A 25,082-nucleotide genomic window follows, 5' to 3' on the forward strand; every position below is an offset into this window, starting at 1 on the left:
TTTCACTCGTCCATCTTTGCTTCCCTCGTACGCGTCCGTATCCCACGGATTTTCCTCGGATTCTCGCAGTCCCGAGAAGACGAATCGGCAATTTCCAATATTCGAACGATCTCGGGAGAAAAGTGGGCTATCTCGGTACTCGAGCGCCGCTGAAACGGGTTTTACGACCGGCTTCTGACCACCACCTACCTTGCTCCCTTTTGCCCTTCTCCTTCGATTCTTCTCTCGCTGCCGCGCCCCCTTCGATTTCGCAATTCCTCGCAAGCGAAAATTTCTCCTTTCTCGCTCCTTTCCCCCGAAGAACAATATTCAAATTCAAAAACGCGCTTTCTATCCTTTCGAGAAATCGAATTTTTTTTGCCTCTCCTTCGTCCGATTTTTCCATTCCAACGTTCTTGAAAGAAAGGAAGAAAGAAAGAAAGAAATTTGTCAAAGCGGGGCTTGTCTCGGAAAATGACGTAACGCGCCTGCGCGAAAACTATCTCTATTTCGCTCCAAGACGAATCCCGCGCACGCGCGAATCCAAGGTTCTTCGAACGTTTTCGGTTGGACAGAGGCCAACAACGGCGGCTCGGTCCACCTATTACGCGATACCGTGAACTTGGAACTGATCTTTACGCACTCAGAGCGGAACGTAAAGTAGTATCTTTGCCCTCACCCGTTCACCTCGAACGTACCGGATATCGCGAATTTATAAACGCAGGTGTAATCGGCGGCCTTCCTCCCCTATGATCGCTCGACCCTCCGCGTTTTCGCGTGGAAACGAACGGAAAAACTCGAGATTGGAATTCGAATGCGCGTGGTCACGATTTTTCACGGTCGAGACCATTGAATGTTAATACGACGGATGTCCGTCGCGCGATCGAACGCATACGAATTTTAAATGATTTTTGCGAGCACGCTCTTTAAATTTAAGAGTCGCGCAGCCGGTATCGAGCGGACGTCGATGGCCGATTCACGAATCGGTGCCTCGCATATTTGCGGCGCTGCTCCATTGTGCGATTTAGTCACGACACACTTTCGTCACCGCGAGAGAGTCACGTGACGCGGGTAGGGCGCACGTGAACCAAACTGGACGGTGCGGCACGATAGACCACGAAATCCACACTCCGCGCCAATCCATAGCATCTCCGTCCTCGAATATGGAACGTTCGCTTTAGCTCGTCGTTCACGAATCGCTGTGTACAGGGAGAGGGGAGGAAAGAGTGGGGAGAGCGGGGAGACGCGCGATTGCAGAAACGATGGTATCGCGCTGGTCCGTTCGTCACGGTTCCCGACCAAATGACTCGGGATTCGAGCGATTCCCATTCGCCGACAAAAGCCGTGCGATTTTGCAACCGAGCCGTGTCAAAATGTGCACGCGTTCTGCGTCTTTTTTTTTTTTTTTTTTTACGTAATCTCGATTATCTACCTGTATGTATGTATGTAGTAATGGTACGTGAGAAAATGAAAATATCCTCGCGCAATCCTCGTTCGCGCAACCTGATTTCGATCTTCGTTGGCAAAGAGTGGACAAGTTTCCGGATTTTGATGACGAACGAACAGACGATTCTCTCTCTATCTCTCTCTCTCTCGACTTGTAATTAATCGGGTTTTTACCGCACAAGCATCGTAGAGGGACACAACTGCGCAACTAGAACGAACAGTTCTCGGACAGTGCGTGGACCGCACCTCGCAGAACTGGCGTTCGTTTCACCGATCCGTTTATTAGCTCGATAAAAACTCGTTGGTCGAGTCGACTCGGCCTGCTCGGCTTCTCTCTGTATACGCGTAAACCACGAGTTGGAAGAGTCCTACTGTTTCACGACTAATTCTACGTTTAATCGAGTAATGGGGATACAAAATCGTTCAATCGTTCAACGCTTCAGAGGATCGGAGATCTTCGATCGAGAAGAAAATTAATTTGTTTTTTTCGCGATGACAGGAAGAAGAAGAAGAGTGCGAAATTGTTTGAACAATTTCGAATAATTAATCGAGTCGCGGTAAGTCGTTACACGATACCGTTACTTACATACCATACTGCCTTGGGAAATCTTATTTATCGTCAAATGCTCGTCCGTTCGGGGATACAACGAACCCGATATTTCTCATAATCAAGAGAATTCGCGCAATCGATTGTAAAACGATAATAACCCAAGTTTCGAGAGAAGTGTTAATTTTAGAGTGATATTTAAAAAGGAACGAAATTGTAATATCCACGATAGATCGTAAATCAGACGGCGAAGAATGATGTTGGGAAACGGGGATGGAAAAGTGGAACGAGTTCGTAAATAATAGCAGAAAACGTGTAATCGAATAAACGGAATGATTTTTCCACAAACTTTGTCCTTTTTACGTTCGTATTCTCCTTCTCTATCTATCTCTCTATCTATCTACCTCTATCTCCTTCTCCCTCTCTCCTTCTCTCTGCCTATGTCCGCCGACTTTCTCGACTATAACGGCGAGTAGAGAGATATCGTCGCGACAAAGCGAACGTTACGGCCGAGAAATACGCGTCCGATCCGCGTTGACCCCGATGTCTGTTTAACGATGTCCTATGAGAAGGGGACAAAGCTGGTGGAATAACAACGATCGGTTGGTTTAAAAGTCGACGCGAAACACATGAATATCCGAAAATTAAACTTGCTCCACTTTCGAAAGAATTGACACCGCGTTTTACGAACACTTTAATGTTTCTTCTCCCACTTCTTCTTCTTCTTCTTCTTCTTACCTTGTCCACGGTTTCGCTTTATCGAGCGACGGAACAGGCATCGCTGAGCTCGATACGCGTAATTATAACCGGTGTTCGGTGAAAGTGGCGAGAGCTTTTTCTTCTTCTTCGGAATATATATTTTTTTCTCTCTCTTTTCCGATAGACGAAACGGAATAAGATTCGCGAGATAAATTCGTTCTCGAAGAGCGCGCATCGGTTATTATTCTCGTTTTTTCGATCGAAAACCGACGGATGTCTGCGGTAAGCCCCGATACTCGCGTAATTGGATCGTTCTGAGAAAGTTCACCGACTTTCGGACCTCGCATTTAGATCGGCCTACGTAGTTTCTCGACGTATACATTCCTCCCCTTCTTCCCGTCTCATAAAATGCTCTCGTGACTCTCACCTTTAACCCTCCTGCTCCCCTTTGCATATCGAATTTTTCTATCCCGAGGATCTGACGAACACACGAAACGAGGAGACGTTCGCGATCGCGGCAACGTGGGAACGTATCATCGATCGCGGATAGAAAGGGAAAAAGGAGCGATCGGGACCTTTTAGCAGCCGCGACTCGCTTTCGTTTCGCGCGCAGCCATATCCTACGATACTTTCACGGTGGCCTTTCGCGATTCCTCCTCCTCTCCCTTTCCTCTCGAGCCATTCGATCCAACAACCATCTCGAAAGGGATCTATACACGCCTACATCGGCGATCTAACGTGGCTGACGAACACGCGACCTTGGTAACCCGCCCCGCGTTAATCTCCGCCCCAAGGACGCGTATGACGAACGATCCAACGTGTCGTACGTGCAGGTACTCGGAGAGAGAGAGATTCGTTGCGTGAGTGTCGTCTGAGAGCGCGGCGGAAACGTCTCGAGATGTTATCAAACTCTCCCTCTCGATGTCCCGCCATCGAGCGCCGCTTAGCTATCGAGAAGAAGATGAGACCGTGAAGTTCGACGCTAGAGTTTCGATTTTTTTTCGAATCTCGTGTATTTTCGGATTAAATGGAAGCTCGGATACTTATCGATGGTAGATTGAGCGGATTCGGTCGTTTTGTCGGGACATTGGCTGGCCGATGAACCGTAACGTTCGTGCGATCGAGTCTCTCGTTCCAATCTCGAGAACCGTTCGTATTGGGACAGCAATCTGGGTCGTTGTATGTCATACGCGATTATGCGCGTAATGCGGCTGGATAAAACACGAGGAGAAACGCAATCGTGACGAGATATCGATCGCGAAGCAACCGAGTTTTAACATTTTTCTTAACCCCTCCTTCCACGATTTTCCTTTCCTACGTTATCGTCAATTATTCGCGATAACACGACGACTAATAACGATGGAATTGTTATTATTATTGTTAGGGTTACGAGTTACGAGTTGCAGGGAACGCGAGAGAGTTTTACGAGAGAGAAAAATTATCGAATTGGAGTGAAAAAAAATAAAAATAACGAGGCGGAAGGTGAACGACACGTAAAGTCGTATACACGTATTTTGTAATCTGCAAAAATTTTGACGATCGTCGCCAAAGTGTTAATTTTAATCGTAAAACGTTGACGGTTTATTCTTATCGCGGAAGGAAACGTGGAAACGGCTCGTAAGGAGACGTAGGTTGTTTAATTAACCGTTTAATGGAGTCAAGTGTGGATAATTATTGGGCCCGGAAGTGCAATGTCCCACCGGTTGAACGCGCCGTCGGACCGAACGTTTTAACTCTCCGTTTAAACTCTCTTCCACCGTTTAAGTCGCCACTTTTTCTTCTTCTTCTTTTCTATTTTTACCCATTTCCAACGTTTATTCCCAACCGAGTTTATTCCGTACCAAGTTTTATCGCGATGTCGTTAAAATGCCCGTTGTGGACGAGAAGCGATCGCTTTTAAAGTTGGTGGCTGAAAAAAAACCTATTTGCGCGCGCGCGCGTGTGCGCGCGACGAACGAAGGTAGATAAGAAATGGAAAAAGAAAAATAAAACGCAGGATGTTCTTACTATAATTTCTCGACGTGGCTTTCTTCTTGCGAACCCCGCTGCAAACCGTTGAAAGTGATTTTGCTTCTTACGCGTATAAACACGCATAACCGCGGAACTTGAGTTTTTATTTTTTTTTTTTTTTAACCAAACTAGTCAGCCCGTCGTTGTTCCACGCGGGATCTCGGCTCGCGTTGCAAGTTTTTTCTTTCCTCTTCGAATAGGAAACGGGAAGTAGATCGAATTTTTTTTAAAACCTTAAAATTCTTGCTAGCTGCTAACTATCAACAAACAAACTTCAACAACGTAATTTTTGTTTTTTTCTTTTCGCAAATTCAAACTCGATCGATAAAAAAGAAATCCTCGAGAAAAATGTATATTCAAGAAGAGTATTATCGTATTTACCGTACTCGGAGATTCTCTTCTAGCATTTCTACGCTTCGTTTCGTTTTAATTGGAACGAATTGGTGAAGCGACCCGAGGGTGCCTTAAACGCGTTACATAATCCAGCCTGCGCGCGTTTGTTTTATTACGCGAAAAAAAAAAAAGAAAAGAAAAGATGTCAATGTTATCGCTCGATCTTTAAAAAAAAAATCATAATATCCATCATAACCGGCGATGCACGAATCAATATTACGTTCACGACGCGCGCGCGTTTCATGAATAGTCAGTGATGCATTTTATTAGGCGAAAAACATTCCAACACCTTCTTCGCGTTCGCCTCTGCAATTTGCATTCGAACGATAAGTGTCGAGTAAATATTCATTAACTCTAACGCATGTTTAATTTTTTTAAACAGATCCCCAATATTTTCGATGCACGTTTACGTTGAGTAAACAGTCATTACTATACCACGATATTGAAATAAGCGTTATTAAATGGAAACACACAAATCGAATATCACGGAAGAAACGCGATATTGATAATTCGAAGCGAAAATAAACGACGAGGCTAACGAATCGACAACTCGTTTTCCAACCTTCGTTTCGATTTTTCGTCCTGTAATTTTATCTCCTACCCTCTTTTTCTCGAGAATCGATTCGAAATCGGAGTAATACGCTTACCGTGATATTTCGATGACGTTTCTTAGAAATCTTTTCTCCGGATATCGTTATCGGTGTTAGAGAAAAATTCCTCTGGTGTGTGTACGTGTACGTGTGTGTAATGGAACGTTGAGTTTTAATAGAAGGCAACTGTATTCCTCCCTGTTGTCTCGAGTTGTCCGAAATCTCCTCTCTCGTTTCAAATCACTTCTCTCGATCGAGTTTAAACGTTGTTGGAAAATGTGGAAAAGGAGGCGGACATTCGTTACGATCGAATCAGTAACATACGAAACACGGTCCGTTCTGATTTCAGGCGGTGAAACTGGAGTCGGTGCATCCAGGAAGGACGAGATACCTGGTGGTAGTATCCTGCACTGGAAGGCAGGATGCGGAGGAAAGCTGCCTTCTCGGTATCGATTGTCACACTAGGGCGACCGTTGGTCTTGTACTTCGGGTTCTGGCCGACACTGCCATTACTCTCGACGGCGACGGGTATGTTGCCATTTTTATTTCTTTCTCTCTCTCTCCCTTCCCCCACCCTCCACCCGCTTATCGCCATCTTACATCTTTCTTTCTCTCTCTTACTTTCGTTTTCGCGAATTGAGAAAAAGGTATATGCGCACAATCGCTATTAAACGGGCCGTTCCTTTCCATCACAAGCTACCGCGATAGATCTGAAACGCGATAGAAGGGTTGATTTATTTTTGTTTTTTTCAATCGGAAGTGGAACGGCAGCTTGAGAAAGCTTGCCGGATTTTACGATTTTTTTGCACCACTCGGTCAGATATTTCCGCACTTTCTCCTCTTTATTCCGCGGTGGAATAAAAACGATGACGAATCGGTGGACGCCGGTCCAACCCGCGATCGAGCCTGCCTTCCCATGCGTAACGCGGATTATTTTCAATCTCGCTAAAATCTTTGGTTATCCACTTTCTAACCGGTCAAAGTCCCCTTAGTCAGTCTCTCGCGTGTCACGCACGCGTTCACGCGCCACCGTGCCAACGTCGTGGCACGTCCTCGCTCCGTGAAACGACGAAACGACGAAATTCCGTTCCTTTGTTCATAATCGGATAATCGACCGAGTTTTAACGAACTTTTTGCAACGGCCGAAACATGGTCGCACTGCGCATGCGCACGAGTCTGTCCAGTCCCTTTCGACTCGTGCATGCGCAGTGAGTCATTAGCGTGGCACGCGGCGGTACGCGCGGACTCTCGCCAATTAGGCGAATAAACCGCGGTTCCAAACGGTACAGACCGGAGCGCGCCGATCGCGGAGAGGTGAACGCGAAGGTCACCACCGCTCTCTTTTCCACCAGACCCCTACGTACGCTCCTCGTACCTCCTCTTCCCTTCTAGAGAGAAATGGAGCGCGTTACCGTAAGCGGCGTTAGAGTAGCAAGGTGGTTGACAGGTGAGCACCAAGGTCACCAAGGAAGGTCGCTCTCCACCGTTCGCCGATCGATCCATCCGGAAAGGACTCGCGTCATCGCGCGATTACGCGATTGAAATTTTCCATCGACCGAATCTTTTCCGTTCCATCGTTGGAACGGAAGAAGATGCAAAGTTGCAAGGCAAATTTCGCAAGTCGAGTATAATACAATTACGAGAGTTTTGGAATTCGTTCTCGTTAAAAATCACTGGCCCATGAAACAAAAGTCATCGCTTAACGATGACAAATTTCTTCTTCTCTCGTTTTCTCTTCCCTCGAGCGTGCCACCTACCACGGGAACGCATTTAAACGCGGTTGGTTCGAGACGGTGAATCATGCGACCAATTCGCGGCAAATTAGCGATAAAGAGACGGTTGTTAGTCGAAAAAGGAAATTTGAGAAGGAAAAGAAAACTCGTGCATCCTGGATGATTCTTTTTTTTTTTCTTTTTCACCAATATTTCAACCTTTCTTTTCCTTCTCTCGCATAGTTCGATATTAATTTTCACGAAGAAACGTACGAGCGATATCTATTGTACAGCGGATTCAGAAAATTCACGATTTCGATCGATTTTACACGCAAATTCATAACGCAAATTTCCCACGAATTGAAGTTTAACCATACGTTCGCGCCGCGATCGATTAATTTGTTAAACCGTCGATCTCGTTCGAAGCGAATCGAGGAAAATTTCGTTAGGCAAGGGCGGCGAGTACCGTTCGATCGCGGAATCGGAATGATTTTCCCGGAAACGATGCGCTCGGAATAAAGCGACACGGCGTAACGTTGGCGTGGCCGGTGATTTTGCACTTCCCTCTTTCTCTCTCTCTCTCTCTCGATCTTTTACATAATGCGTAATTAACGGTTATAGTGGATGTGCACCGCGTGTTGTAACGCGACGCAACAAGGGGATTACGTTACCGTTGTAATTTCATGGCAGCCGCGTCACGTCGATTACACGCCTTCGAACGATTTTAATTCTCGATTGATCGTGTATATCGAAAATTCGGTCGAGTAAACGTCTGGAAAAGACTCGATGAGAGACTTCGATCCGACAATTATTTTTTTTTTTTCTTTTCTTCTTCGATTTTTCGCAATTTCTCGATACTCGAGAATCATATCGTATATATACAACTCAACGTGGAGCGTTCTCGTTCCCTCGTTGCGCGCCAGATAGAACGCTGTACACGGTCTACGATACGCGACCTCGGGATTATATTTGACTCTTTGTTAATCCCTCGTAAGCATTCCTCCTACGTTTACCGGCAAATTGTACGCCGGATTAGGATACTTAGCATGGGAGCACGCGGCTAACTTTAGAAATCCTTTCACTCTAAAAACGAAACGCTCTCTTTGTTTGCGTTACCACACCTTACGCACCGCGCGTTCTACTCGAACGCGTGCCATTCGTCCCTCCCGTGCATTTCCCCGTGAATTTTCGAGGGATCTCCTTATCAATAATCGTATCGCGGCATTTTAACGAACGAGACTCCAGATTCGATGGATAAAAAACTGTCGATCGATATATCGTATTTACAGAGGGTTAAGAGAACGCGTTGAATAGGACGTCAAAGAACGAAGAAGAGAGAGAGAGAGAGAGAGAGAGAGAGAGAGAGAGAGAGAGAGAGAGGTCGAGCACGCTCGAAAATAGCCATCGAGCTGCGTAGAACGAGGAAGTCGATCCGTTTTGGCCCACGATAAAATAGCTGGTCGATCGACGATCGACCGAACCATGACCACCGTGTATAAGGTGAACCTCCTAGCTTCGACCCTCGACACTTCCCCATTCTCATTCTTTCTCTTTTTCCGTTGTTCCAGAGGCTTCAGCGTCAGCGTTTGCGGTTCCCAGCACATCTTCAAGCCGGTATCGGTTCAGGCGATGTGGTGAGTTTCATTTTTTTTTTCTTCCACTTATTTTCCCCCCTCCCTCTCCCTTCAATCGTGCCTCCCTCCCCCGTTTATTATCACTATTACCGTTTACCCCCGATGATAATTAACAATCAAAAATTAATAATCCTTCAATCCCAAATTTATTATTCCTTATTATACGTGAGTCGTAGCTCTCGAAAAAATTTCACCACGACGAATCGCACAAATCGGAATCGCTTAAAAAATCGAATCACTGTAAATTTCCATGCATAATCCGCGAAACAAACGAATCGAGTCGAGCGGAGAGGAACGATGATACAACTAATGAATAATAATAATTACAACGGATGGCCCGAGACGACACCCACAGGATACAGGATCGGTCCATGGAAAGGGTTCCACCCACGTAGACGCTATCTATCCTCTTGACAACCACCTCTGACCTCTCTCTCTCTCTCTCTCTCTCTCTCTCTCTCTCTCTCTCTCTCTCTCTCTCTCTCTCTCTCTCTCTCTCTCTCTCTCTCTCTCTCTCTCTCTCTCTCTCTCTCTCTCTCTCTCTCTCTCTGTGTGTGTGTGTGTGTGTGTGTGTGTGTGTGTGTGTGTGTGTGTGTGTGTGTGTGTGTGTGTGTGTGTGTGTGTGTGTGTGTGTGTGTGTGTGTGTGTGTGTGTGTGCGTGTGTGTGTGTGTGTGTCTGCGTTTCTCTCCCTCTCCTTTGTGTGTGTGTGTTTCTGCGTTTTCTGTCTCTGCGTGTGTGTCTGCGTTTCTCTCCCTCTCCCTTGTGTGTGTGTGTGTGTGTGTGTGTGTGTGTGTGTGTGTGTGTGTGTGTGTGTGTGTGTGTGTGTGTGTGTTTCTGTGTTTCTGTGTTTCTGTGTGTGTCTGCGTTTCTCTCCCTCTCCCTTGTGTGTGTGCGTGCGTGCGTGTGATACGAGAATTAAAAAAAGGCGGGAAAGCGACTTTTCGCGGATGGATGGAATTTTTTGGAGGGATTCGAGGGTGGGATTCTCTGCCCTCCCTCCAGGAGGAGAGAGAAAAATGGAAGATGGTTATCGGTAACGGAACGCGGAAGAGAGATCGGGGAGGAGACGAGGGGGGGAAAAACGAAGGCGTTGCTTAATTGGTCGCGATTGTCTCGCGCGGCGAGTGGACGACGGAGGAAGGAGGAAGTTTCTTACCTGCCCAACCTTCCAGCTCTTCCGCCCCGTCCTTCCCACGCGAATCGTGTACGCGCCTCGCTCCACCGATTCGTCACTCCTCGCGCCCTTTCCCCTCCCCTCCTCGTCGAATTTCGAGACGAAGAATGAAAAGACCCATCGTTCCGAAGTGAGAATCGATCCAGATCTTTCCCTATCGACGAGTATAATATCGAAACCGAGAATAATTGTCCGATCGAAGAAAACAGAAGCTTGGCGGCTTGGACGCGATCCGTGTCGCGGGAGAAGTTGGTCGTCGTCGTCGTCCTATTTTTGGAAAAGCCTCGATCATCGGACCCGACCATCGTCGTGGTGGGGTGGCGCTCCCGACGACCATGGACCACCAGCCGCGCCATTTATGGGCGCGCCGCCTTTCGTCACTTTGTCGAATCCCCAACCCCGAAAATTAAAAGAAAAAGAAAATATATATATATCGATTCCCCCCGTTCGAATCGCACCACGATTTCGATTCCCTTCCATTGTGCACGTTGATCGAGGAGTCATCCGGATACAGGAGCAGCCACCTTCCCCGAGAAGAAGGGGTTCCTGGTCGTTGGCCGCTTTTTATTCCGGCGGGCATAAAAGACGCGGAGTTCGCTCGGTTTTCAGGTCGCCGCTAACAGGTTTGGGTGTGGTGACCGGGGAACGGATAAGCCTGCCTCTTTTCTCCGGCCACGTTAAACGACCTACCTTCGATTATCGTTAACTCGATTACGCGAGCAGTGAGCTTCCTTCCTCTCCTTTTCTTTATTTCTCTCTTTCTTTACGCGTCCTCCCCCTCCCTCCTTTCCACGTCTCCTCGCCGTTATCCTTTCTTCTATTTTTCGTCGAGAAGCAGGAAGATTCCTCGTCGTCGTCGTTGGTCGTCGATCGTTGGTCGTTGGTTGGATTAGCGAAGAATCGACGAACCTTGGAACGAGCGTGGAACCGGTTTTCAACCGGATGACGAGGACATTGCTACGCGAAATGACACCTGGCTACGACGATAACAGCTACCGATATATATATATATATATATATATACATATATATATATACATATGTATATATGTATATATCGTGGATGGCCTCGGGTAATTCGTTCTCTTCTCGATTCGAGTTATATAGGTTCGACGACCAGAGTGCGGCGTGTCGCGCAACTTTCGTCAAACTTCCCCTTTACATCATCGCGTACAACGCACCGCTCCTTCCGGTGTCGAGCGGCGGCATTCACCTCGATCTGGACGCACGGTTTCACTTTTTGCCAGAGAAATCTCTCCTCCTGTACGCCGTCGAATATATATATATATATCGTTTTTTCTCATGACAATGAAACACCGAGTCGTTTCACGCGATCATGAGCAGTCGAATCGGACAAATTTGATCTCGTAGCGATTTTAGTTAGAGTTGTTCGAATAGATGTCTTTTTTTTCGTCCTCGATTGGTCTCCTGAAACGTGGAAACGTCTTTAACGTGTCGGAACGAAATTTTGAAAACCAGTTTTGACGCTGGCGTACCGTTAATGCACCTTTTCCATAGCTTCGCCATTATTTTTTCTTTCCTGAACAGCGTTCTTAATTTTTCGGTAATAAAAATGTGAAAAATACTGAAAATGCTTCTTTTGATCTTTGTTATGACGAGTTTTTCTTATAAATAAAACGTGAAACTCTCAAAATATATGATAACAACACGGTTTAGAACGAAGTTGGCTGGATAAACGTTCGACTAGCGACACTCGTGAGAAAAAACGAAACTACTTTCCAAACAACGCGGTTTAGAACGAAGTTGGCTGGATAAACGTTCGACTAGCGACACTCGTGAGAAAAAACGAAACTACTTTCCAAACAATATATATATGTACATATGGAAAAATGATCTTTCAGAAATCTCTAAATGCTTAACAACAATTGGAAGATTTATCGTTGATTGGGTGGGCGTGAATTCATCAATAGCTTTCGAAAACTAGTTTTCCGTTTATCAAAACAGGGACGAATCGATGAATAACAACAGGTTGCCGTATTATCGGAATAATATAGAATCGAGCGATAACGGCAGTTGATGAAAACTACGCCCCCATCCTTCCACGATTCGTACCACAACGATATCATCGTCCGATCTGTGTCTCCACTAATTTAATTTGAAAAAATCGAATATTTTCCAACTTTCGTAAATTAGTTGCTCGTAAAAACGCGTAAAAAAATATCTTCTTTCTTCGACAACGTTCTACTAATCGAAGTATCGCGAGTTAATTTTCCACGATCGGATTCGATTCAAATTTCCCAATGTTGCAAACGCGATATCGATATTCGTCTCAGAATTTGCAAGCATCGGCGATTTTCGTTCGTGATGGGAAAAATTTAATAGAATTTAATTAAGAAAATTTAAAAAGTTATTTGGATAATTTGTCGTTCGAAGCGTAATAAATACCACGAAAGCCGTAACAGCGAAAACAAGAATAAATATTGTTCGACGCGTTTTAACGAGTAATTGTTCGAAATAAGTACGTTCGAAATTCTTAATTAATTACTTTTTGAACGAATCGACGGAGCCCGACTCCGTGGAGCGACCAGCTTCATGTCACCAGCTGTTCTCGCCGCGCTCCTATGCGCGCGTCACGCTATACCACATAATCGGTTCCATTCCTTTCACCGTTGCGACTACGGCGTAGAACAGGTTGGAAGGCATAGACGCGCGAGACGAGGAATCGTTCTGGTTCGCGGAATAACCGCGAGTAAGTCGCATCGTCACGATCCAGATCCATTCGCGGATCATTACACCGGATGATCCGGTAGAATAGTCGTGGCAACCAAACCTTTCCATCCATCCATCCATCCATCCATCTCCGCGCTTTCCTTTCTTCTCTCTCTCTCTCTCTCTCTCCACTTTCTTCCTTCGAATATTATACGCGTTATATACGATAAGATATCGGAAGAAAGAGAAAAGAAAAATGATAAATGATAAAAAATTCTTATTGGTTCGATTTTCGAAAGCGGAACACGGTTCACTTTCGATAAGAGCGTTATCACGAAACGCGAAAGCGCAACGACCCGTTACCCATTGTGTAAACCGAGCGTCGATCGGGAACGACCGACCGACCGACCGACTCGATCGCGGACGACTTTCACGCTTCTTCCAACAAACGGGCCGACACGATTATTTCTGGCCCCCACGATCGTTCCACTTTTGCCCTACGCCGCCGCCCGTAAACCTCTCCGCTGGCGAAATACGTTTCGGAACTCGGTCGGTATTATTATTACCCTACCTTGTTTACCGATTCGCGCGCAACGGTTATACTCTACTTTATTCCACTTTCGGCTCTACGGGTACTAGCCTGTACCGTGCGAAGTTGGCCTTTCCGTTTTTTTCGCTCAATTTTATCGCTTTTATTGCGATTCGTATCGCGTTATCATGTATAAGTAACACGAAATAATTATTTTACGCACGAGAGATATTCGATTAAACGCGTGGTGAATTGTCTTTTTGAACTTTTTTCATTTATCGGCTATTTTTTTTCTTTTCTTCTCTCTCTATCCTTCTCTCCTTCTCCTCCGCCCCCTCTCTACGATTCAAGCATGTTTGAATTTAACAGCCACCATTGTCGCCATTTATAACCGTGTCATAAATTCCTTCGGATTCATCGAGCGTTTGTGGAAAATCGATAATTCGGCAGGAATAGAATTGTTTCTTTCGGCATTGGTTTCGATCGCGACGCGAAAGAATATCGAATATCGTCGAAACTCGAGGATTCACACCTACACGGGGATATGAAATTATTAAAAAAAAAAAAAAAGAAAAGAAAAGAAAAGAAACTCTAATGTAACGGTTTTTTTTATTACGTTTTAATTGAAACGATAAAAGAGATAAAACAGATGCGAAAGCCTCCGAGCGTGGAAATAACCAGTTTGCCGATAATCGTAATTAATCGAGTATAATTAATTGCTATTTGATATAACTTTTTTTTTTCTTCTTTCTTTTTATAACAGTCATAAATATTAATGTATCGATTAGAAAATTTGAAAGAAAGAGTAAACGCGCGCGCTTGTATATGAACGTGTATATAAAAGCGTATACTTATTATAACGTTTATAGGATGAAATAAATTTCTATTCAATTTTTTTCGAAGAACATGGTGCGTCTTCCAATTTTTACCATCGTTTTGTCGAAGAATGGAGATTCTTTTTCTTTTTTTCTCTTTACTTTTCCCACTCGTACATAAGTATCACAGATCCGTGAAATTGGGACGTATCGTATTGGAAAACTTTGGACCGTGTTCTTTCATAGAGGATAAAAACATTCGCTCGACCACTTTGCATTCTATTATCGTCGACCGAACTTTTATTCATAGCGCATATTCTTGGCCAACCTTGTCGTTGCACCTCGAACGATCCAACGGTATCATCCGGTAGTCTCTTTTATAAGTATCAAATTCGTGACGTGAATCGTCCGTACGACGGAACAAAAGGATCGTTATTATTATTATTATTATTATTTTTTCGATCTAACTTTAAACTCACTTTCAAATTTTATCCTCGAAACCGTGTACAGATTATATACCAGAGAGAGAGAGAGAAATTTCCAATAGCAACGTTTTCATCCTAGTTTGTAACGAGAAGAAGAAAAGGGAGAAAGAGGAGGATCGAGATCAAGGTCGAGACCCACGAAATCGAGATATTCGCGCGTCGTCGAGCAAAACTTTCCCTTTCGAGTAAACGAACGCGATAACCGATCGCGAATCGAATAGTAAAAATTACGATCGTGAAATAATTCAACACACACACACACACACACACACACACACACACACACACACACACACACACACACACACACACACACACACACACAGAGAGAGAGAGAGAGAGAGAGAGAGAGAGAGAGAGAGAGAGAGAGAGAGAGAGAGAGAGAGAGAGAGAGAGAGAGAGAGAGAGAGAGAGAGAGAGAGAGAGAGAGAGAGAGAGAGAGAGAGAGAGAGAGAGAGAGGATTCACAGCGCACGCGCTTTTCACCGACGACGATTCACCCGTTATTTCGCGTAGAGGATCGGTGGTAACACAGGTTGAATAAGTTCAAAGTATACCGTATATACGCGTGCTTGTAAAATGACTCACCGTCGCCTCGAGGATTGCACAAACGCAAAACACGGTACGCAGGTGTATCCTGTGGTGCATCTACCTCGTCAAACAGATCTCCATTGTTTCTTCGACGATCCCAAAACAGTTCGTTCCAAGATCCTCGCTCGATCGAACGTCTACCTTTTCTTTTCTCTCTCTCTCTCTCTCTTCGTCGCGATATTCAATTAACGCTTGGTCGATTTTTCGCCATATAACTTAAAAGTAGATAGGAAGAACGAATAAAATGGAAGGATTAAAGGAAACGAGCAAGGAGCACATACTCATTACAACGAAATAGAGGCGAGCATCTAAGATGGTGGGCAAGAAGCCGAGAAAGAAAGTAACTTTCAGATTCGAAAAGAGAAACTACTTTTTGAACGCGGTTCAACGCGGATCTAACATCGGTGAGGCGATTCGCTAGTACGCAAATAGACTTCCAAGAAGCGAGTCTCGTCGCGAGAACGACGTGTAAAGGTCGCAATATTTCTTTTAAAAGAAAAAAAAAAAAATTTGCTTCCACGTGTACAAGTATCACGATTTTATCAAAAGTGTATCACCGATACGTTTACGTCGTCCTTATTTCGAAGTCGAAGCGTCGCAACGTGGAAATTATCGTGCTACGAATGTTGTTTACGTGTATACACGTGAAACAAAAGGAATCGTAAATTTTTCTTTCTCGCAAATACCCATTAATGGGATATAAAAAAATACTAGTGTTCGAATCTTAAATCGTGTACTACGTAAACAAGTACGCGAGATAATCGGTTTTACGTTCCCACGTCACGGTACGCGCAAGTAAATCGCGTCACAAATGTTTTTTTTTCCCCTTCCATAGATAAAGTAGAGAATAGCAAAGCGAGCGTATATATATATATATATATATATATATATATATATATATATATATATATATATCGGTCTATATACCTGCGATACTTTAAAGAGAGGGGCAGTAATAAAAGTTGGACCAGGTCAAGATCCACTTTGTTCGAGACGGAAGAGGCGACCGATCCTCCTTTCTCCCGTTTCCGCCTACGCGGTGATGACACGATGAGAAGACAATTTTGCACGGTTGAAAAAGTGTCGACTAAATATGGCCCGAGTTAGTCGTTCGTCACTCGGGCCAACTCTGTCCTACGCGGATTAAGTATTATTCCGATTTATTTATTTACGAGATACGTACGAGATCGTACACTTTAAACGCCGTTGATAAATATTACGCGATTCCTGGATCGAAGGAACTGGAGAAGAAACACGGTGTGTGTACTTATATGTGTGTATGTGCATCATTTCTTAAAATCTGTGAAACGAGGGATCCCTTCTAAACGCGTTCGTATCGTTCGACGAGTTCGACGAACGGAAGAAAGTTCGAAAAGTGGAGTGGATCGTTTTTGATCGAAACGAACGAGACTGGAGCGGATATAATCTGGCAGAGGAGAGGGGAGCACGCGTTTCTAGACTAAATCGAAAAAGGGCAGGCGGAGTGATCCGATGACCTTGACGAGAATAACTTTCAAGGTCGGGTATCCAAGCACGAGAGGAAAACATGATTACGCGCGTTTCCGTTTACGTGACCGTTCTGTTCGCGTTGCCGTGGATCCTCCGAATTTTCGGAAATCTCGGAATCAGGAGCAAATTCTTCGCTGATCTGATCAAAACTGGCAGGTAAGGTATTTCTCGCTCGACGTTAGAAATTCGTTTCTACATCTCGATTCGTACGGAGGAGGGGAGAGGGGAGGAGGAGAAAAAAGGTTATATATTTTGTATTTAAGAACGCGCGTAATTGGAACGAAACTGTGTAAAACACGATGGTGGTGGTATAACTGCGTCGTTCGAGCACGCTTCTAACAATAAGTAAGAGGTTTCGCGCGGCCCCCACCACGCTCCCTCTCTCTGTCTCTCTCTTTCTTCGTTCGCTTTTGTTATTTTTATTCTCGGGGGATCGTTGGTTCGTTCCTCGGTCGTTTCACCGGTGGCGTAGACGCGATTCGTGCGCCGTTCTTCCGATATCCTTTGTCCCTTGTCATCCACTTTCTCTTTCTTTTTCGCGCCGGCTGGCTGGCTGGCAGCTAGCCAACGGACAAATTCGACGCTTCTTCCGGGAGGAGAGGGGAGAGGAGAGAGAACCTATTATCTATCCCGCCTCACCACGTGGAATCGTTGAAGCAAAATTATCTTCTATCGCTCTCCTTTCTTCTTAACCGTGAAACTTTTATTTCGGAACTAGAATTTCCAACGATTTTGTCCTTTTCCTCTCGAGATATCGAAACGAAAGCAAATATTGGAAATATTCGAAGGAGCGGTTAACAGGTTAAGATCGATCGATCGAATCGTCATTGCTTGCCTCATCGACCGTTCCATTTAGGAGCAGCCGATGACGCGACTCATTATAATTACGATGCTACGCCTCGAGCCTCAGTCTCTCTCGCGCTCTTCTCCTCGCCCGTTGCGCAAAATCGTTGGAACATCGACTCGGTTGATTCGTGTCCTCGAGCGCCCTTCCTTTCTCCGCAATAATTCGTACGCGAATTCGTATGTGAAAAGATATCGATCGCCAACAAAATTGGAAAATTGGATATATTCGTCCGTCGAAAAGAAATCGCGTATTTTCTTTCCACGAATAAAAGAAATTTTTTTCACTTCATCGTTTGTAAATGATTTGTTGGTTCGTTGGATCGTAATTTCCTTCTTTCTTTCTTTTTTCTTTTTATCGTTTTAAGGGAGCATATCTTCGCATCGTTATCCCGCGAAACTTAATTATTTAAAACGTTATTTTCGTCTCGTCACAAACGCGACGTATTAATATATGAATATACTTTCTTTAATTACACACACCATTGAATTTATAATACGTAGAATCATAAACGAGCATTCGTATATACATATATATACACCTTGCATATAGAAAACAGGAAACAGAAATTGCATAACCTTGTAATTCAATTTCTTAAATAGTCGTAAAAAAATTACGAAATATGTTTAAAACGCATCGAGACGTAAATTATTCGTTTATCCTTGTTACAAGCTTAAGAAGAGGGGGAAATTAGGTTCGAAATCATTGGGTAATTGGCATCGGTGGATAGTGAACCAGAACTCGATCGAGGGAATCGGTACTCGGTTAAATGTGAACGCGTTACGTAAAATGTTTAATTATAAATACGGCTCGCTCGGCGGCGGGATGATCGTTGCCCGTTACGCAAAAGGCACTATACACTGTTGACATTGTCGTTCCCTCGCCTCGGTTCGCGGCCTGAAAAACCCGGAAACGGATTTATCTAATCACCGTGAACGAAGTAGAAGTTGGAAAGGACTATCCTAGACCGGAGAGCGTCGGTATCTTATCTCTTAAATAAACTAAATTTTTCACCGTGTGTACGACCCCCATTTTTCGTATTCGATATATTTAAAAATCGAAAATATCGCTATTTCGGCTCGTTTCTTTCCGAGGCGATTGGCGCGGTAGAGATCAGGCCACGTTCCATTTTAACTTCGGTTAAGGATAATTTAGCTCCCCTTCGAGAAGGAATCAGAAAATTTAAAGGAGAAAAAAGAAGTATATGAGATATAAAATCTACACATTCGTTTCCACGGATCTACTGGAATCTCGGCAATTATAGCTATGCTTACGAAACGTTTCGATACTAAGATTTAAGATTTATGTACGAGTAAAAAAACGTTTGTGCGCATTTCACTCGAAAGTATTATTCGAAACGCGCACGAGATATTCGAATACTCGATTTTGCTGAATCGATTATTAAGAGAGAGAGAAATCGGGAGATTTTAATTCGATCTCAAATATGGCCAGAGTCTGCTCGAGATATTTGCGACGGACGTGACGGAATTGCTCTTACGACCAAAGCGAATCACGATCGATTGGCTTTCGATCGCTCGAAGCGGTTGTTCTCGAAAAGTTACTTCATCGTTACCTAAGAACTTTATACACCATCGAATTACGGATCACGATGTTACGTCACGGTGTTCCTCTTAAATTTCTCGTAAATATCCCTGCCTTGTGAATTTCCTTTTTTTTTTTTTTCTACGATTACATCGCGACACAATTTTTACAAAAAAAAGATTAGAATCGCCTTCCTTTTACTTTTATTATCGCGTAGAAAAAAAAACATAGAAACGATTAGGGCGTAATAAAACAAGAAAGAAGAAGGAAGCGAACGAATCCACGGTCGATCGGTTAATGATCTTTATATAGCGTGGAGAAAGAACACCAGTCTCGGGTGTTTTATCGTTAAAGTTCCCCTGATGGGGATCTAAAGAGAATCGTCGATACGTTGTTACACGGGGTTGCATTCCGCGGCAATTCTCCACCGATCGTTTTCTCCTTGCCTTTTTTTTACGCTGCCAGTGTGAGAAACGCGTAAACTAGGAGCGAACGCACGGAACGAAAGGTAAATCGTTCTGGTTCGCCTCGGTTTTTACCGTAAAAGATCGATTCGCGTTCCAAGGATTTTTTTTTTCTTTCTTTTTTCTTTTCTCTCTCCACGATAAACGTTTATATTTATGGCGGATTCGCCCATTCGATAGGTGTATCGAAATTCGTTTCTCTCGAGCCATAGACTCAAACTGTAGGTTCAAAGCGGAAATTTCTCTTTCTTCCTGTCCGGGCGACAGAGCTTTTTCCCAAATTTTCCAAAAGCGAGAAATTTACCACGATATTTTTTCTAGTCCAGATTCAATTGCTCGAACAATTGGTTGTATATGAATTTTGCATCTAAGAATTAAATCGATATTTTTATTAAGTAGTAGAATATTATTTGTATAATTAGTTTTAGAAATTTTAGTTTCTTTCGAAATTAATTTATTCTTCTTTTTAATTTTCTATATTATTAATTAAGGGATTTTTTTGGAATTTAATAATTATATTATTAATATTAAGTCTCTAAATTTTTAATTTATCCTCCACGTTTAATATCTTTCGTAAGAATATTCATTGAATCGAATGGAGTTCGATTCAATGAATATTCTTACGAACGTGAATCTTTACGAGATTAATTTTGATTAATTTAAATTTTGAGCATCGATATTCATTCGTTTTATATTTACTTTTTTATATATAATTATTCGAGATGGAATTTTACCTTAGATTTCGTTACGATAAACCACTACTTATTTATTATTTTTACTTCTTTTTCCACGAGCATTAAACCGAGGAATAACTTTGGTCCAATTTGTTTCCGTTAAAACCACCGCGAACGAGGTATTTCCTGTTGACCGTGGAAACGGAAGAGGTTTATTTACTCCTAGATAAAAAATCCTTTAACCGAGTCCTTCGAATATTTTCGATGTAGCGTTGTATCGTATAAACATGGATCCATCGATCATTTCTTTTCTTTCTCTTCAAAAAAACTGGTCGTAATAAAAATAAACGTAAACACGCGCAACGATATATTTATTTACTCGCAATGAAATGGAACACGTGCTGGAATGGAATTTTGAAACGAAAATTGTGTACAGGTCGGCCTTGCAGACGTTGCACAAAGTGTCGAGTAAGGCGCGCGAGCAAAACTACTTCCTAGGTGGGCTGTCGCACGACTGGGTCAGTTACTATGAGCAACGAATCGAGAGCGATCGCTCGTGTCTCAACGAGTGGCATGCTATGGACAACTTGGAATCTCGAAGACCACCGTCGCCGGACAGCGTACGCACCAAGTAAGCCCTTATATCTGCGATGCCCAAAATTTAACACTTTTTCGAGTAAACTTACTTCCACAATTTGTCGCTCGAAACTTTTTTATTCCCTTCCTTTATATATGTATGACAGAAAGAGAAGAAGAATATTGCGGTTAAAGGACACGTGTTCATTGCTTTTTCTCTTCTCTCTCGCTAACGTAAACACATTAAAGTAACTTAATATATATATATATATTAATTTTATTTTTCGGTTCTTATTTCTTTCCTTTCTTATATATATATGGTAAAAAGGAAAAGAATATTCCGATTAAACACGTGTCTATCTTTTTTTCTCTTCTCTCTCGCTATTCGTAAACACGTTAAAGTAACTTAATATATATATATAATATTAATATATATTTTATTATTATATATAATATATATATATATTAATTTTATTTTTCGGTTCTTATTTCTTTCCTTTCTTATATATATATGGCAAAAAGGAAAAGAGTATTCCGATTAAATGACACGTGTCCATCTTTTTTTCTCTTCTCTCTCGCTATTCGTAAACACGTTCGATGATATCAGAAAGATCGGCTCGGCGAGCGGAAACGGAGAACAGCTGGGTTTCGATGGGAATTGAACTTGGTCGTTTGCCAAACACGGCGACTCGTCCACGCTTATACATTTGCAAATAGAGTAAACAACGATAGAGTAGTTTCATCGCGTCCGCGGGGAAATTATTCGCGATTAATCGCATCGTTACACGTCGTTTGTTGCACGGCAGACCCAGAGAAAGGGACGAGACCGAGCGGGTGATCCGGTCGACGTTGAAGGAGATCATGATGTCCGTGGATCTCGACGAGGTCACTTCCAAGTACATTCGAGGTCGGCTCGAGGAGGACCTCGACATGGATCTCGGGGAGTTCAAACCGTTCATCGATCAGGAGATGCTCACCATTCTGGGCCAGATGGACGCCCCGACCGAGATATTCGACCACGTTTACCTAGGGAGCGAGTGGAACGCGAGCAACTTGGAGGAGCTCCAGAAGAACGGGTAAGTTGTTCGTTCCCTCCCTCCCCTCCCCTGTTTTTACCTATTTTATTATTATTATTGTAATATCGAAAAGAAAGAAAAGAAAAGAAAACTGGTGGATGGATTGTTCCCCCCAGGGTAAGGCACATATTGAACGTGACACGGGAGATCGACAATTTTTTCCCTGGGATGTTCACGTACTTGAACGTACGCGTGTACGACGACGAGAAGACGGACCTCTTGAAGCACTGGGACGACACGTTCAAATACATCACGAAGGCGAAGAAGGAGGGATCGAAGGTGTTGGTCCATTGCAAGATGGGGGTGTCGAGGTCGGCCTCGGTCGTGATCGCGTACGCGATGAAAGCGTACAATTGGGATTTTTCCCAGGCGTGGAAACACGTGAAGGAGAAGCGGAATTGCATCAAGCCGAACAACAGTTTCCTCCTTCAATTGGAGACGTATCAGGGTATATTGGACGCGATGAAGAACAAGGAGAAGCTTCAAAGATCCAAGTCGGACACGAACTTGAAATCGCCCACCTCGCCCAAGGACGGTGGATCCTTGAAGAAAGAGGAGAAATCCAGGAACCCGGACGACACCGACGACGACGGGTTGCGGGGAGCCGAATTTTCCGGTTCCGAGTTGAAGAAGACCGGGCAAAGGCCGAAGAGTTGGTCGCCGAACGTGAAAATTTCCGAGACCATGCTGCCCTCTGGTGCGTTGTCCCGCTAAATAATCCGTACGCTCTGCGGTCAACGTATATATATATATCTCCTCTCTTCTTTTTTCGCAGTGCCTCTCTCGCAGTCCCTGGAGAGCATCGACAAGACGGGAGGAGGGAGTGCGGAGGTGACCAGGGAGGATCTTCTTCGGTCGAGAGTGGGAGGGAGCCGGAAAGTTGGCGCGGGGGGCTCGCAGGAAGGGAGGAACGTTTTGATGCCGTGCGACAACGGGCAGTCGTACAGCGTGTCGCAGAACAAGATCGTCCACCTGCCAGGGTCCCTCCCTCCATCCCCACTCCCGGCCCCGGACAGGAGCGCGGGGGGGGCGGGCAAGAACGTGAAGAATCGGGTGAACGAGCTCGAGTCGGAGACGCAGCACCGAAGCGGGCAGAGAAGGAAAGGACTCGTGTTGAATTTAACGAATCAGTTCGAGGCGGTGAGCAGCAAACCATCCTCTCCGAGTTCGGACCCAGAAGAACCTCGGAAAACAACTCACGCGTCCCCAGTTACCGCCCTCTCCGTGAACGAGAACGGATTCGTGGTCCAGCAAAATTCATCCTCCTTATCTTCGTCCTCATCTTCGTCTTCGTCGTCGTCATCGTCATCATCGTCGGAAGCTTCGACCAACGTCGTCGCAAAGCAAAACCTGTGGGATCATTCTCGAGACTCGAGAAGGAGAACGGACGAGAATCGAGGGAACAACGGCGAGTGTCTAGTCTGGACCGCGTGCGGTAGTGGTAGTGGCAGTAGTGGTGGTGGTGGTGGTGGTAGTGGTGGTGGTAGTGGTGGTGGTGGTGGTGGTGACGATGGAAGTAGTGGTGGCGATGGTGGTGACGCTAAAACGAACGGAGAAGCGAGCGAATGCATCGCGACGACGACTACGGGTACCGCTACGACAACGATGACGACGACGACGATAAGCACAACGTTGCCGCGAAGAAGCAAGAGAGAAGGAGGAAGGGATCCGTTTAGCGCGCACGTGGATCGAGTGTTCGAGCGGGAGGAGAGGCAAGGGGAGCAAGCGAGCGGTGTAACGGCGACGACGATGACGACGACGAGGGACTCGCCGAGCAGGCAGAGCTCTTGGAGCAGTTACGACAGCGCCGTGGTTCTCGAAAACAACAACTCGGTGCACAGTTCCTGGGCCACGTTACCCTCGAGAAACAGCTCGTGGGGCTCGTACGATATGCGGCCGTCCGACCTCCTCGGTTCCAGCGGCCTCTTCCCGTACGACAAGGAGGATATACCTTGGCATCCGGGTACCGTGAAACGTACGAAGCAAAAGCTCGAGGAGGGTAACGCGTCGTCGAACAGCGTGAAACGCGTATGCACGCAAAATTCGGACGGAGCCGAGGAGGAGTCGTACAATCCTCCTGTACTTTTACATCACGCGGCGTCCCCGACGCCGCCCCGTAGAAGGGATTCCTCACCCAACGGCGGCGGCGGCGGCCATAACAACAATAATCGCAACTCGAAGATGGTGGATCCGTTGGTCGTAGTTAGAAATTGTCCCAGCCCCGCGAGAGGGATCGATATCTCGCCCTCGTCCTCCTCCTCCTCCTCCTCTTCGATGATCCGTCAAGTCGGAAGATTGTCGACCAGCGCCCCGGCACCCTCCTCCCTCTCCTCGGACTCGGATCTACCCTCGTCGTTGAGATCGTGCAGGTCGGAGAGCGAGACGTCATCGAGCCCCTGCGTGGTCAACACCACTCAATGCCCTTCCGTCAAACATCACAAAATGGTTCTCGAGAATCTAAACAACACCAATAATACCAACAATCAAAAGTTGATGTTCAACAAACAACGTTGTCTGTCCGTCGACGACTCGCCCGTCGAGACAGAATGTCCGCGAACCAATCCTACCAACGTCGCAGCCATCACCGTCACCACCGCCGTCACCACCGCGGCGACCACCATCTCCGGCCTCGTAAAGAATCTGAAGAAGGAGTTCGAGGCGAAATCGAGCAAATTGGAGAAGAGTCCAGAAAGCGGCAACAGTTTTGAGAACGATTCTTCCCCGATCGTATCGTATCCGTCGTCCTCGTCCTCGTCGTCGTCGATGGTCGTGATCAGCGGTTGCGGCGGCGGTGGTGGTGGTGGTAGTGGTGGTAGTAGTAGTGGTGGTGGTGGTGGTGGTGGTAGTGGTCGAGGCACGAAAAGGGACGCGAAGATTCGAAGCTTGCCCTCGTCACCTGTTATTCCGCACGACGAATCCAAGATTCAGGCCCCGCCCGAAACCAAAGAGAAGAAGGGGAGAGAAGGAGGAGGAGGAGGAGGGGGAAAAGAGAGCGCGGATGTACAGCAGGAAAATTCGGAAGACCGGTCGGTAAGGGTTCTGGTCGGTAAATACGAGGTCGGTAAACCAGATTCGAGAAAATCGACCGAGATCCAATTGCGGATGCCCAGAGACAAGGATTGG

At 45.1% G+C, this 25,082-nt stretch overlaps 1 protein-coding gene across 8 annotated transcripts in view; it reads left to right on the top strand.

Annotated features, from left to right (window-relative positions):
* LOC107996611 (serine-rich adhesin for platelets) overlaps positions 1-25,082 on the top strand; it is a 48,721-nt gene that overhangs the window by 16,203 nt on the left and 7,436 nt on the right. For 4 of the 8 annotated variants that reach the window (XM_062079013.1, XM_062079012.1, XM_062079015.1 and 1 more), the window contains 6 exons: positions 6,014-6,192; positions 8,945-9,010; positions 20,744-20,938; positions 21,690-21,959; positions 22,076-22,656; positions 22,735-25,082. The exon at positions 22,735-25,082 is cut by the window's right edge and continues 7,436 nt beyond it. In XM_062079013.1, coding sequence (XP_061934997.1) covers positions 6,014-6,192; positions 8,945-9,010; positions 20,744-20,938; positions 21,690-21,959; positions 22,076-22,656; positions 22,735-25,082 — 3,639 coding nt within the window. Of the gene's footprint in view, positions 1-6,013; positions 6,193-8,944; positions 9,011-16,226; positions 16,940-17,514; positions 19,678-20,743; positions 20,939-21,689; positions 21,960-22,075; positions 22,657-22,734 lie in introns of those variants that run through there. The other 4 variants (XM_062079018.1, XM_062079016.1, XM_062079017.1 and 1 more) reach the window with 4 other exon arrangements.

Source organism: Apis cerana, linkage group LG8 (assembly GCF_029169275.1).
Source record: "Apis cerana isolate GH-2021 linkage group LG8, AcerK_1.0, whole genome shotgun sequence".
NCBI lineage: Eukaryota > Metazoa > Arthropoda > Insecta > Hymenoptera > Apidae > Apis > Apis cerana.